This window comes from Sinocyclocheilus anshuiensis, unplaced genomic scaffold, assembly GCF_001515605.1.
Source record: "Sinocyclocheilus anshuiensis isolate Anshui unplaced genomic scaffold, SAMN03320099.WGS_v1.1 scaffold510, whole genome shotgun sequence".
Classification (NCBI taxonomy): Eukaryota; Metazoa; Chordata; class Actinopteri; order Cypriniformes; family Cyprinidae; genus Sinocyclocheilus; species Sinocyclocheilus anshuiensis.
The window spans coordinates 796,961-811,669 of record NW_015542360.1 but is presented as its reverse complement, the minus strand read 5'-3'; the positions used below and the strand labels follow the sequence as shown (position 1 = coordinate 811,669).

Genomic DNA, 14,709 nt, shown 5'->3' with positions numbered 1-14,709 from the left:
TGGTTAGGTATGTTTTGACGCTGGGATGCTGGTTTAAGCTGGTCCTTTGCTGGTTTGTGCTGGTCCTTTGCTGGTTTTAGCTGGTCCTTTGCTGGTTTATGCTGGTCCTTTTGCTGGTTTATGCTGGTCATGTGCTGGCAAAGGACCAGCTTAAACCAGCATCCCAGCGTCAAAACATACCTAACCAGCATATGCTGGTTTTTTCAACAGGGCATTCTGTGAATATTAGCACTGATAAACTAAAAAAACATTAATATTTATTGTTTTGAGCATTTCTTATTATGGCTTCCTAGACATTTTGCATGTAAATACAGACTGACGGATACTGTGTGTCTTGTATTCATTCACCATTATAATTTTGCTTGCATATTCAAGCAAAACAAAAATGTTTAAAACATATTATAATCACAATTCATCAAATGAGGGTTACCCATTTGGCACAAACAACCATGTAAAAAACGAGTGTACATATTTTACATGTTTGATATCTCAGAGTTTTGGATTCAGAGTTTCAGAATGAGGGTGACATTTTATTTTTTACATGACGAGGTTGCCCTGATCAGCATCTATAATTCAAGACCTTCTGTTCATGTAAACAATAAGTGTGACTTGCTAATGAAATATTGGGTTTGTTTTCCTGTATTTTGCTGAAAGGATTGATTGCCATATATTGGAAATGGCCGTTTCTAAGAGGATGAAATTGGTGAGCAAAGGGAAAAAGAGTAAAGACGGATACTAAACGCTCTGGTCTGCATTACAGTTCGTACCACACCATGTTTGGCTTTATTTTGTGTATATAATCCTTCAAAAGCTTTGTATTTATATGGTCAAGAGGGACAAATCATGTATAGACTGAAATTAATTGTCTGCCTTGTACTTCCTGATGTAAATGTGTTTTTAAAACTAAACTGCGAACGTAAAAAAAGAAAAAAAAATCTTTCAGTGGCCTAATCACTACAGTCATTTTGTGTATTTTGCATTGAAATCTGAAGAGCGTTTTGTTTTACAATGCAGAACTACGAAAACCTTTGTACGAGTATTCTCAAAGTATTTTTTCTGTATATATTGAGCATGAATAAATGTGGTGTGGATTTTAGATGTAAATACACACTTTTTTTTTTCCTACTCACTTAACCGCTGTGACGTGTAATTCATTAATAATGCCTAATATTAAAGATAATGTTTTATCGACTGATATTTGCCTTCCTTTCTTTCTTTGGAATAGAGTGCAAATTCTCAGTATACAATTAACATTTCTTTCTTTTAATTCAGAATATTTTCAACATTTTGAAATACCCATAAAGGGCCATTCTGTTGAACATTGTATCTGCCACTGAATAAAGAAAGAAAAAAAAAAGTAATTGACGTTTTGCCTTTTTTTTTCTTCACAGAAATGTAAGATAAACTTGCAATTCTGAGGAAAAAAGGTCATTACTGTGATATCTCGTAATTCTGAGTTCATATCATGCAATTATGACCTTTATTTCCTCGCAATTCTGAGTTTAGCATAAATCTTGCATTTTTTTTCCTAAAAAATAAAAATAAAATTCATAAAATATAAAGGTAATTGTGATTTTTTTTATCACATATATTCCGATTTCTTCCTCTCCAATTGTCAGTTTATATCTTGCAATTCTGAATAGTAAGATGAACTTAAAGGGGTCATATGATGCTATTTCAATTTTTCCTTTCTCTTTGGAGTGTTACAAGCTCTTGGTGCATAAAGAAGATCTGTAAAGTTGCAAACACTAAAGTCTCAAATCCAAAGGGATATTCTTTATAAAAGTTAAGAGTCAGCCACGCCTACCTAAAACGGCTCGTTTGCTGGTCGCTGATGAAATACATCAACTTTGCGCTGTGGATCGCCGGATCGGCTTTCACCGTGGACGAAGCGGAGTCCAGCCCGGAGTCGTCACATGTGGTTGCCGCAGGCATCACAGTATGGTGAGGGACGTAACATTTCCGTCACATGCTTGAGGCATTCAGCCAATCACAACGCACTGGATAGCTGGCCAATCACAGCACACCTCACTTTTCAGAACGATGAGCTTTGTAAAAATCGACGCATTTCAGAAAGGCGGGGCATAGAGGAGAAACAATAATGTACAGTATGTGGAAAATAATGTGTTTTTTAACCTTAAACCGCATAAACACATTTCATTACACCAAATACACAAAATAATGTTCTTTTTAGCAGCATAATTGCGAGAGAACAACAACAACAAAAAGTCGCTATTACAATTTTTTATTTGGTTGAAACAAGCTTCCATACCATGAAAAAGATCAAATAAGCTAAAATCATAACGTTTTAAAATCGCTCTAAATTGAACAGAATAAAGACATTCACACAACAGCTATAGCAACACAATATCAAAATCACTTTTGAGCAATTCTGAGCAATTTTTCCAACTGATAAAAAAATGAATGAAATCAGAATCTGACTTTAAACTGCTCAAGCATTTAACATGGCAGATCACATTTATAACTATTGTCTAATGGGGCAGAATCTAATATAGGCCTAGTTGTTGTTAGAGTTTTCACTAAATAGTCTTTCTTGGCGTGAACAGACCTAATAGTAATGAGAACTCAAGTTTCGTTTAATATCTATTCATTATATAGTAACGCTTTCCTGAATGAAGGCTAATGTGGTTTTTATTGTTTGAAGAGCTATAGTCAATTGATTTTGAAGTTGAATTCAGGTGTTTGAAACCAACTACCTATTGCCTTCAGACCGCCACAGTACTTATAATGTGTGGGAAATGTACAGCCAAAATAGTCTTCTTTTGTAATAGTCTTACTAACATAAACATTAATAGCTCGTTTCGCCCACTCGAATGATTAGTTAACTGACGCAATAACGTCAACGGATGACAAAGAACTACAAACATGGCGCTGGTGCAACCAACACGTCACCAAGAGAATTCACCTTCACAACCAATCACGGGCCGCCAACTGGACTCACTCCCTGGATGAGCACTGCACGTCCATTCAGAAAAGAGTGCGTGTTGCGACGTCACGAGCCAGCCAATAGACGCGCGAAGAGTGGAACGGCAACCAATCAGATGGGAGAGTGGGCGGGACCTTTCAATAGGAAGCGCTGTCGAATCGGTACAGTGCGTGTTTGTCGAGCCGGTATCTTTAATGATCTTTCGAAACCCAGTTTAGCACTTTTTCATAGCGTATTTAAGTAGTTAAACGCGTTTGTTTGGTTTTAGGATGATATATTTAAGTGGGCTTTCTGTGGTACTGGCCCTGGCGCTGGTGCCGAGCTGCACTGAAGCTTTGAAGGATGGAGAGTGTGAAGGTGAGTTTGATTAATATGTTCATAATATAAACATGTGCAGGACTCACATTTCCTGTCAAGAGCATCCCACATCTGCGTTTTATCCATCTTCTTTAGTTTATGCTGTATATTTAGTTTACTTCATTATTATTATCAGGCATTTTTCGTGTGTTTCCTATAACTACTTCAATTATTGCATCAGTAATTATTTTTTTAGGGTTTAAGGTGCTGTTAGGCTAAACGTGTTTTTGTAATAATGTGTGTTTATAATATATGCACAATTTTATATTAGTGTTTTTAAAGGCAATTATGTAATTTTGTAAATTAGGTTTTCTTTTCAGTAAAATCATACCATATACGCAACTGATTACATAATGCAGGTTATTATCAATAATAAGCACTTCATCATATCTAGATGGCACACCTGTTCAAATGACCCTTTGGTCATAATTGCTTCTTCTTTTATTTACAAAGGGGTCGATAAAGGAATAATTGACTATACAATGCTATATATTTTCATAAATGTGACTCATTTTATTTAATAGAACTTCTTTGTGTATGATTGTTGCATTGCAGTCTGTGTGGGTTTCCTGGAACGGTTTTACCAGACGCTACAAGACAACGATGTCAAGTTCGACAGTGACTCCATCGAAAAAGCTCTTCTAAAATCTTGCAAAGAGGCCAAAGGAAAAGAAAACCGATTTGTAAGTGTGTGTTTAAAGGGACAGTTCACCCAAAAATGTCAAATTTACTCACCCTCAGGCCATCCAAGATGTATATAAGTTTGTTTCTTCATTAGATTTGGAGAAATGTAGCATCACATCACTTGTTCACCAATGGATGCTCTGCAGTGAATGGGTGCCGTCAGAATGAGAGTCCAAACAGCTGATAAAAACATCACAGTAATCCACAAGTAATCCACACCACTTCAGTTTATAAGAAACAAATCCATTATTAAGGCATTGTAACTTCAAACCTTCACTTCTGAGCAAAATACTTCTGTCAATAATAACGTTTCCTCCAGTGAAAAATTCCATCTCCTGTTGTCCTCTCACATCAAAACCCACCAACATATTTGTTTAGAGCTGTTTTGGACTGTTTTCACTTGTAAACGGGGCTTGATCTGTGCAGATTTATCTTCTGATTCAGACGAAACAAGACAAGTATTTAGCCTCAAGCAACATTTTGAAATTAAAAACGTCTTAATGATGAGTTTGTTTCTTACAAACATGCAGTTTTTCACTTCACAAGACGTTAATTGATGGACTGGTGTGGATTATTGTGATGTTTTTATCAGCTGTTTGGGCTCTCATTCTGACGGCACCCATTCACTGCAGAGCATCCACTGGTGAACAAAATGCTACATTTCTCCAAATCTGATGAAGAAACAAACTTATATACATCTTGGATGGCCTGAGATAGAGTTCAGCAAATTGTCATTGTCGGCTGAAATATTCCTTTTATCTTCCATAATGTTTTCTTGCTTATACTTACTTCTAATGTTTTGTGTATGTGCAGTGTTATTATATAGGGGCAACAAGTGATGCAGCAACAAAAATAATCAATGAAGTTTCCAAACCGATGAGTTACCATGTGCCAGTGGAAAAGATCTGTGAAAAGCTCAAAAAGAAGGACAGTCAAATCTGTGAACTGAAATATGGTAAGTTGAAAAGTTTGTTTGCATAGAAAAAAAAAAAGTTTCCACTGACTAATTTATTGCATCTCTCTAGTGGTTGACCAATATGAATGTATAACTATATCATATCCATTGTTCTGTTTGTTTAAGCGTCCTGCCCAGCTCAAGATGACTAATTAATCGATCTGGTGGATATATTGAGTTATATCCACTCTATTTTAAATGGAATTAAAACATTTTTTACATTTATTTTTTAATGTATTATTATTATTATTATTTTAAGTGGTTTATTTTTCAAGTCAATTGTGGTGGATCAATGACAGAACTGCAAGTCATTGTTATTTTTTCTCTTCTTCTAGATAAACAAGTTGACTTGAGCTCCGTCGACCTGAAGAAGTTGAAAGTGAAAGATCTGAAGAAAATTTTGGAGGAATGGGGCGAATCCTGCAAAGGATGCGTAGAGAAATCCGACTTCATCCGCAAGATCAATGAGCTAATGCCCAAGTATGCGCCCAACGCGGCCAAGGCACGGACAGATCTGTAAACTCACAGGGAATTATGGGACCAGGGCAGTGGCCAAAGGCATTTAGGGTGGAAGATTTGCGCTGTGCAACTGACTGACCACCTAACAGTGGGGTTTGCATTGTGTTGTCATTTTACCATGTACTCCAGGGGTAAACATCAAGAAACCGAATAAATGCACTTCCATGAAAATACAACCTTTAATTTATAACTTGCAATGTGTTAGTTCTGACTAATATCCAACACAACCTGTGTTTGCCTCCTGACGTTATGGGAAGCATGTTTGACACACTGCTAGTTTAATTTTCATTTTCTATTCTTTTTTTTTTTTAATGAAATATAATGAATGAGAGTCTCATCTTCAAAATGTGTGGGTCAGATTGAGTGGACTTTGCTGTAAAATGTTTAATACAGTTATACTGTCTTTTTCATTAAAAGAAGAAAAGAAATTGGTCTTATCCTTTTTTTTTTTTTAGTTTATTATTTTTCTGTTTGAGTTTGTATTTAACATTTTACCTGCTTCATCTTGGTCACTTTTTGTAAAATTTCCTTCAGGGAATTAGAATTCAATTAACTACCAAAATACCCATAGTAATGAAATGATTTATATGGTTATGCGATAGTCTTTGCATGTATTTGTATATCACATTACAGCTTTTGGTACATTAAAGTTCATGCACATAAATTGGTTTGTCATATGAAATTCATATTTTCTTATTCATTATAGTTCATATGTATCATATGATAGTGATTGATGTATTGACTACTATAGTGTGCATTTTCTGAATTCATAGAGAACATAGGCCTATTACATTTGCAAAAATGTGTTTATTATTTCACATATAATTTAAACAAATAGTATTGTGCAGTAGGCTAGTAATCCATTTCAAACTAATTCTTATGAAACGAATGAATAAATTTCGCTCTTAGAACTTTATTTTTATTGTCAATGTTGATTTTCCACAACTAACGTCACGGGATATGTTCCGACGTCAGTAGACTCCTCCCACTCGCGGAGCGCGCACATTCCTTTTGTCCAAGATGGCGGAATAGATGTAGCTGAGGGGATGCTAATGTTTGCTGTTTTATTTTTATCTGCGAAATTCAACATCCAGGCGAACGTTTTCCCGTGCAGACGTTAGTTAAGACCCTCCTCACGGATGTGCAAAATCTCCCGGAGCCGTGAGATTTCACCTCGGAGCTGATTTTATATTTTTTCCGAACCACCTCAGTCCTGCCTAAAGGTAAGACCCCAACCGCAGACACGGTGGGAGCGCGACTAGAATACAAGACACTACTTATCAGCAACCTTGGATCGCAGCTTTCTGATGAACATGTAGAGGACGGACTGTTTCATGAGTTTAAAAAGTTCGGGGATGTGAGCATCAAGCTGTCTCACACGCCAGAACTGGGGCGCGTTGCCTACGTCAACTTCAGACACACGGAAACCGCGCGGGAAGCGCGTCATGCCAAAACCAGATTGGTGCTATATGATCGTCCACTCAAAGTTGAGCCCATGTACATGCGGCGTCGCAGTGTCACGCCTCCAGATGTGAGTTATGTGTCTCTGCACAGTGCTGCCTACACTTACAGGCAGCGGTCTCTTTCACCGGGCGCTGGGAGTAGTGCCTTTCGAGATATGAGACCCAGGCATTACGTTGAAGGTATGGGACTCAGCAGGGACCGCGTTTTGGACTATTACAGCGCTTTGGAGGAGAGAAGCCGTGCCTATGCGTATCAGCTTCCTGAGGAGGACTTAAAACCAGAGGACGATCAGAGAGCCACAAGGAATTTGTTCATTGGCAACTTGGATCATAACATTTCTGAGGTGGAACTACGACAAGGATTTGACAAGTATGGTATTATTGAAGAAGTCATTATTAAGCGGCCCGCTCGTGGACAAGGAGGTGCTTATGCTTTTCTTAAATTTCAAAACTTGGATATGGCTCACCGGGCCAAAGTGGCCATGCAGGGACGTATGATTAACGGCAACCCGATTAAGATCGGATACGGGAAGGCCAATCCGACGACTCGGCTATGGGTGGGCGGACTTGGCCCGAATACCTCGCTGGCTGCTTTAGCCCGTGAATTTGATCGCTTTGGGAGTATTCGCACCATAGACTATGTGAAAGGAGATAATTTTGCTTACATTCATTACGAGAGCCTGGATGCGGCCCAGGCTGCTTGTGCGCAAATGCGCGGCTTCCCTCTGGGCGGTCCGAATCGTCGGCTGCGTGTGGATTTTGCTAAAGCTGAGGAGACTAGGGCGTACCCTCAACAATACCAGCCGCCTTTGCTCCCACCTCCACATTACGATCTTCTAGCTGATGGTTACGGACGCCATCACAGCCTGGAGCGAGAACTGAGAGCGAGGGCTCGCTCACCCTCACACCCCCTGTTCGTAGAGCGAGAAAGAGAGCGGCTTTCGGACCGAGACTGGAGTCCGCCTAAAGGAATTGAACGGCGAGCAAACCCGGAGGCATTTGGGCGGGTCAGGCAGCGCAGTCGTAGCCGCAGCAGGGAGCGCTGGGTAAAGGAACGAGAGCTAGAACGTGGGAAAAACTGGGAGGAGCGGCGCAAGCGAAGGAGCCTCAGTCCCATCGACTGTCCTGCCGAGGAACGCGGGAGGTCAAAGCTCAGAGGCGGAGCACCGTCTACTCCCGAAGACAGCCCGGATAGGGGTTGCGGCCGTCTTCCGGACTCCACCTCGGAACCTCTTGATCACACCCCCGACATCAGCAGACACTCCAGCGACGAACGTCCTGCGCAGGACGAACCTTTGCATCCGAGGAAGGAGGAGCGCGATCGCAATCACCGCAAAAGCGAGAGCGACCCTGACTCGCAGACGGACAAGTCCAAAACAGACTCCAAAAAGCCCAGCACGCTCTCCGAATACGCCCAGACGTTGAGTCGCGTGTGGCACGGTTCTCTCGTTCTTAAAAACAGCTGCTTCCCCACAAACATGCACATGCTTGAGGGGGGCGTGAACTTTCTCCACGCCCTCATGAAAGACAACCAGTCAGGTGGTTCTAAGATCACGCAGCTTAAAATCGCTCAGCGGCTGAGGTTGGATCAGCCCAAACTGGACGAGGTGACGCGACGCATCAAGCTAGGCAGCCCGGATGGCTACGCTGTCCTCCTCGCCGTCCAGGGGCCCATGGACCGCAACGCCCCTCCTCCAGAACCGGGCCTTCAACAGCGCCTTCTCCGCAACCTGGTGACGTACCTCAGGAACAAGCAGGCAGCAGGAGTCATCGGCTTGCCCCTCGGCGGCCCCAAAGAACGAGAGATGGGTGGCATGTTGTACGCCTTCCCTCCATGTGACTTCTCACAGCAGTATCTCCAGACTGCTCTGAAAACTCTTGGGAAACTTGAGGAGGACCACCTGGTCATCGTGGTTGTTAGAGACTCACCTTAACACTTCAATTCCAACTCTAGAACGTTCCACACAGACTTTATGCCTTTTATGATTTTCGGACGGATGTATCTTTTTACTTTAATACTCCCACACTTGATCAGCATTTTCTTAAAACGTTTTGGAAATTGAATAGCATCCCCAGAGAAGTTGTTTTATAAACTTGCAAATGAGTTTCCCGCCAAGGGGTTTTAAATTTCTCTCAGCAGTGTTCAAAATGTTCAGTTTTATTCTATTTAAAAATGTTTTATATAATTGCATGCACAAGCAATTTGACTGAAGTCCCCTTCCGGTGGTTCGCTATAATGGGCGTAAAACATCCTGGACCTCATTTTTAAAACTCTAATTTGTGTGAATTGCTCAAAAATCCATTCGTCATTGAACTGTCGCATTCAGTACACTCATTAAGGTCTGTTGATGGAAATTCAAGTATACTAATTTGTTAGTGGCTTTTTACTCCGTAACACATTCGGTAACAGTTCTTCCCTTCCATGTTACATCCGCTGTCCGTTTCACAAACCCTAGATGTTTTATTTTGTTTCTCAGAAATAAAACAGTACTTGACATGGCAGTATGTTCAGTTCAGGTGAGGCGTTTGCGTCATAACTGACGGCATCTACCTCTTTAATCATGTAACACATCAGGTATGCTTGACAAAATGAAGTTAGTCTTTGAGCCCACTGCATTTTTATTGTATTTTGTTACAAATATGCACCTGCAGCACTAACAGAAAGGTCATGTGGCCATACGAGTACTGTACCAATCCAGACACACTAATGTTCGTAAACTACGAACACTGCGGTTTAAGCTTGTGTGACTTTGTTTGTACGCAGGAATGTATTCTTAAGCCTTAGCTGTTTTTCAACTGCCCTCCACTGAATGACTATTTGCCAAGTCATTTTAACCCATTGAGCCAACACGTTTTAAACAAGTGCTACTCTAAAATGTCCAGTGATTTGAAATCTAATGTATGAGCCAGAAACGAGTGTTATTTTCAGATTTTAGTTAATGATGGAGTTTGAAAGTCCACCCGCCAACACTACAACCCTTTGCACTGAACGGTAATTTTCCATTGTTCATTTTTAATCATGTTGTTGTTTTACCCTTCTTTTATCACTCCTTTTTTGTAATACTTTATTTTCTAGAAATCTGTATGCAAAACATGTATGGCGTATAAAAAAAAGTAAACATTTCATGTGCTTGTTTTTAAATCGTACCTCCATTTGCAAAACTGCATTCAATGTTCAATGTCAGGATTTTTTATCGCTGAGCATAAATCCTGTCTCCATAGTTACCTTTCCATCTCAGTCCTGCCTACAAAAAAGTTGAAGGTTAAAGTGGTAACCAAGCAACCACATCCAACATAAAAAAAAAAAGATTCCAGAGTTCAAATGAGGCTTGACTGTGAAGTAGCTTAGAGTAACCACTAGGTGGCAGTGTGGTCAAAGAAAAAACAACCTTAACTCAACATGAAACCAGCGAGTGCCTGCTGTGCAAGTGGGAAGTTGCTTGAGGGAAAACAGTCAGTGCTGTGCATATTAAACGCTTGCTGAGACATTGTTGCTGCATTTAACCGCCTACAAAAAAGTTGAAGGTTAAAGTGGTAACCAAGCAACCACATCCAACATAAAAAAAAAAAGATTCCAGAGTTCAAATGAGGCTTGACTGTGAAGTAGCTTAGAGTAACCACTAGGTGGCAGTGTGGTCAAAGAAAAAACAACCTTAACTCAACATATGAAACCAGCGAGTTCCTGCTGTGCAAGTGGGAAGTTGCTTGAGGGAAAAAAGGCAGTGCTATGCATATTAAACGCTTGCTGAGACATTGTTGCTGCATTTAACCGACTTGAAAGCAGTCCTCCTTTAGTTTCGCTATATGCCGGTATGCAAATGAGGTAGTTTGCATGTGGTATTTATGCTGTTTAATATATAGACCTACATGACGCTGGAAGATTAACCAGCCTTATTGTTTTCAGAAGCTTGTTAATTATTTATAATGCACTGTACTTGAGACTAACACTTAGTTAGCTCGTTTCTCAATGTCAGTATGAGAGAATCTAAACTGATCAAGCCGCAGCAGTCCTGTTTGTCAAATCCTGACAGATCTCCCAATGCTTTCCCAACTATCTGTGCAGAAAGGCTTTAGAGTTACTTAATTGCCTGGATGGCCTGTTCTCAAGGTGACAGGTAATTCCTAGAAATTGCCCATTTATACAGGTTTTTGTGTTTGCACTTGTCAACAACTGGTGTAATCTGAGCAGTCTGCTGATATCTGCTGTTGGAGAACTATGATATGTAAACTGAGTTAATATGTGGTGACCTGAATCAATTTATATTTGACTGTTAGTTATGTTATGGTTTTGGCTTGAAGTTTAATTATGAGTTAATGATAATCAGTCAAATGTCCCTTCCAGTGGTTCGCTATAATGGGCGTAAAACATACTGGACCTCGTTTTTAAAACTCAAATTTGTGTGAATTGTTCACAAATCCATTCATCATTAAACTGCTGCATTCAATACGCTCATTAAGGTCTGTTGACCAAAGCTCAAGTATTTATTAGTGGCTTTTTACTCCGTAACACATTCAGTAACGGTTCTTCCCTCCCATATTACATCCGATGTCCATTTCACAAACCCTAGATGTAATAAAACAGTACTTGACATGGCAGTATGTTCAGTTCAGGTAAGGCATTTGTCATGAAATTCCAACAAATGTATTTGAAATTCATCGTTTGAAGTTATCAAATATTATTTAATGGTAAACAGGCTAGTAAGGTAATGTACATTTATGATATAAAAATATAATTACAATTTTACAACCAACTTATGTACCCACATTAACTTGCTTAATAGCAATAACAAATCTCACTCTACAATTATTTATTTTTATTATAATTAGGCCTATTATTATTATTATATAAGCAAATGAATGTGGCTATATATAGCTATAAAAACTATAGCTTTCATAGTTTACACACACACATATATATATATATATATATATATGTATAACTATGAAAGCTATATTTTTTTTATATTTTCGTAATGTACATTTATGATATAAAAATATAATTACAATTTTACAACCAACTTATGTACCCACATTAACTTGCTTAATAGCAATAACAAATCTCACTCTACAATTATTTATTTTTATTATAATTAGGCCTATTATTATTATTATATAAGCAAATGAATGTGGCTATATATAGCTATAAAAACTAGCTTTCATAGTTTACACACACACACATATATATATATGTATATATGTATGTATATATATATGTATATATATGTATGTATATGTATATATATATGTGTGTGTGTGTGTGTAAACTATGAAAGCTATATTTTTTTATATTTTCGGCATAATTGTTCTGAAATTTACAATTTTGTCCAAAATATAAAAACCTATAGCTTTCATTATGTCATATTATTGGTTTATGGTGAATTATGGATGTTAATGAAAGCTTAAAAAAAATGTATGTTTAAGGATAATTCTTCTGAATTTCTTATTCCAGTTATCCAAATTAAACATACATAAGATGTCTTTAAACCTTTTTTTTTTAAAAGCTCTTTATTTTTTAAGGTGCTTTAGTTGGACTGAATTTTCAACTCTTTTAACTATTTGTGTCAAATGCATTTTTTTTTACTTCATTGACGTTGATGGATCCTTTGAAGCAGCACTTGAAAGGATTTTTAAGAAAAGCATCTTTGCATGGTGTGCTGAGCCAGCAGCTCGTCTGACCTGTATATGTCTGATGTCTTCAGTTTGCGCTATTGCACTCGAATACATTACCGTCCGCAATTCCTAACCCTATACCTAAATAACCCTAACCCTAACCCAGTAATATGATATCAAACGTTGATTTTCCTAACTAAAAACGCCACATCTAGTTCTTTCAGGTACAGCATGGATCAAAACCATTCGAATCGACAAAATAACCTTGCTTTTCAAATATTCACATGAAAAATGTACCACACAAGGTTATGTATTCACAAGCTCAAGCACGTGAGTCTCATTGCAGATCAGAGTTGTTGACTAATGTCTTCACCCGATTCGTTTTTGACGTTTTGAATCACGAGTTTGCCCCCCTGGGTGCAGACGAGGATCGGGTATTTTCAGGGTTTTGGCCGTTTCCTGGTAGCAGCAGTCCATCGACCCAGAGCACTTCACCGTAAGCTAGCCTAGCGCAGGAAATGGAAGACACAAGTAATGAAATATTAATGCAGAATCATGAGAGGCTCCAATGAAATCCATTAAAGTGAGGCAAATCAATGAAACGTGGCTCCACAAGCCTCTCAGCCGGCCTGAGGAGTCGACCGGATCGCATGCCGTTTTCTTCATCTTTATGGACCTTTAGTAAGAACACACATGAACGAGACCATACTAGAGTTCAGCCATTAGTGACACATGGTGCCTTCAATCCATTAGTCCAGCTTAGACCTCTAAGGAATTATTACAATTATGCATGTCTTTTTGTACATTTATGGATGTATAGGCTCACGTTGTTTATTACCTTTCCAGAATCTCAAACATCTGAGATCCAAATCATCTCCTGTTGACCCTCGGATCCATTCATGTGCACCAATGGAGACCTAGTAAAGCTGGCAGGATATGATGCGACCACCACATCAGCAGGGACCCGAAAGGCCTGGCGGATGATGTCAGCTGAGCCGCTTTGGATCCCGGGCTTTGCATTCTGTCAAGCGGGCAGGTGGCCGTCTGGTTTTTGGCGTCACATGTTTTTGTGACATACCTACCGTACCGCTTTAGGCATTGTTTGACGACTACAAAGAAAGCTGCTCACCGCTGTGGGGAGCTTACGGCCATGTCTCGCAAATCCGACTCGGTTAAGGCAGAGACGAGAGCAGAAATCTCCCAGAAACAATTGTCGACTGTTTTATCCCGATGAAATAGCTGGTGTATTTTTAAACCATGAAGCAGGCACAATGCTTCCCAGTAGAGACGTGACTAAACGGTGTTCGATCTCGTCGCAGATGGGCGAATCTCACGAAACATATCCTGAACATGTTGCTCACTGTAATAATATACATACTGTACCGTTCAAAAGTTTGGGTCAGTAAGATTGTTTTTGAAATAAGTAGGCCATCTTATGTTCACCAAGGCTGCATTTATTTGATTAAAAAAATACAATAGAAATGGTAATATTGTGAAATAGTATTACAATTTAAAAGGACTGTTTTTTGATTGAATATATTTTAAAATGCAATTTATTTCTGTGATTAAAAGCTGAATTTTCAGCATGATTACTCCAGTCACCAGTGTCTCATGATCCTTCAGAAATCATTCTAATATTGCTGCTCAAGAAACATTTATTATTATTATTATTATTATTATTATTATGAATGTTGAAAACAGTTGTGCTACGTTTTTATGAAAACTGATTCTGTTTTTTCAGGATTCTTTGATGAATAGAAAGTTCAAAAGAACAGAATAAATAGAATTTATTTGAAACATAAATATTTTGTAACAACATGAATGTCTTTCATTCATTTCAACAATATGAATGTTTGATCAGTTTAATGCATCTTTACTGACCCCAAACTTTTGGATGGTATTAGTAAATTATTATAAGAATTTTTTTTTTGCATTGTAGTTTCGCTTTCACAACGAAACACAGCGTCACACACGGCGGCCAGAGTGAGCGGCGGCGGCCTAGATTGAGCAGCGGCCGGGGGCTAGAGTGAGCAGAGGCGGCGGGCTTGAGAATGGCGCGGATTCGACGAAGGAGGCTTGCGGCAACCACATGTGATGACGTTATCGATATCGTCCTCTTTTGGAAGACCAAACAAAGTAGTTTCGCTTTCACAACGAAACACACAGCGCCTTCA

General features: G+C 39.0%; 2 protein-coding genes across 2 annotated transcripts; both read left to right on the top strand.

Annotated features, from left to right (window-relative positions):
• The first annotated feature begins 3,079 nt into the window (after positions 1-3,079).
• On the top strand, positions 3,080-5,769 carry manf (mesencephalic astrocyte-derived neurotrophic factor). The gene is made up of 4 exons (XM_016490722.1): positions 3,080-3,304; positions 3,860-3,987; positions 4,802-4,943; positions 5,279-5,769. Exons 1-4 carry the CDS (start codon positions 3,217-3,219, stop codon positions 5,461-5,463), a joined length of 543 nt encoding a protein of 180 aa, XP_016346208.1. The 5' UTR covers positions 3,080-3,216; the 3' UTR covers positions 5,464-5,769.
• Positions 5,770-6,669: 900 nt separating this feature from the next.
• On the top strand, positions 6,670-9,406 carry LOC107691881 (putative RNA-binding protein 15B). The gene has a single exon (XM_016490710.1). The coding sequence runs from the start codon at positions 6,958-6,960 to the stop codon at positions 8,857-8,859; it is 1,902 nt and encodes a 633-aa protein (XP_016346196.1). The 5' UTR covers positions 6,670-6,957; the 3' UTR covers positions 8,860-9,406.
• The last annotated feature ends 5,303 nt before the right edge of the window (positions 9,407-14,709 follow it).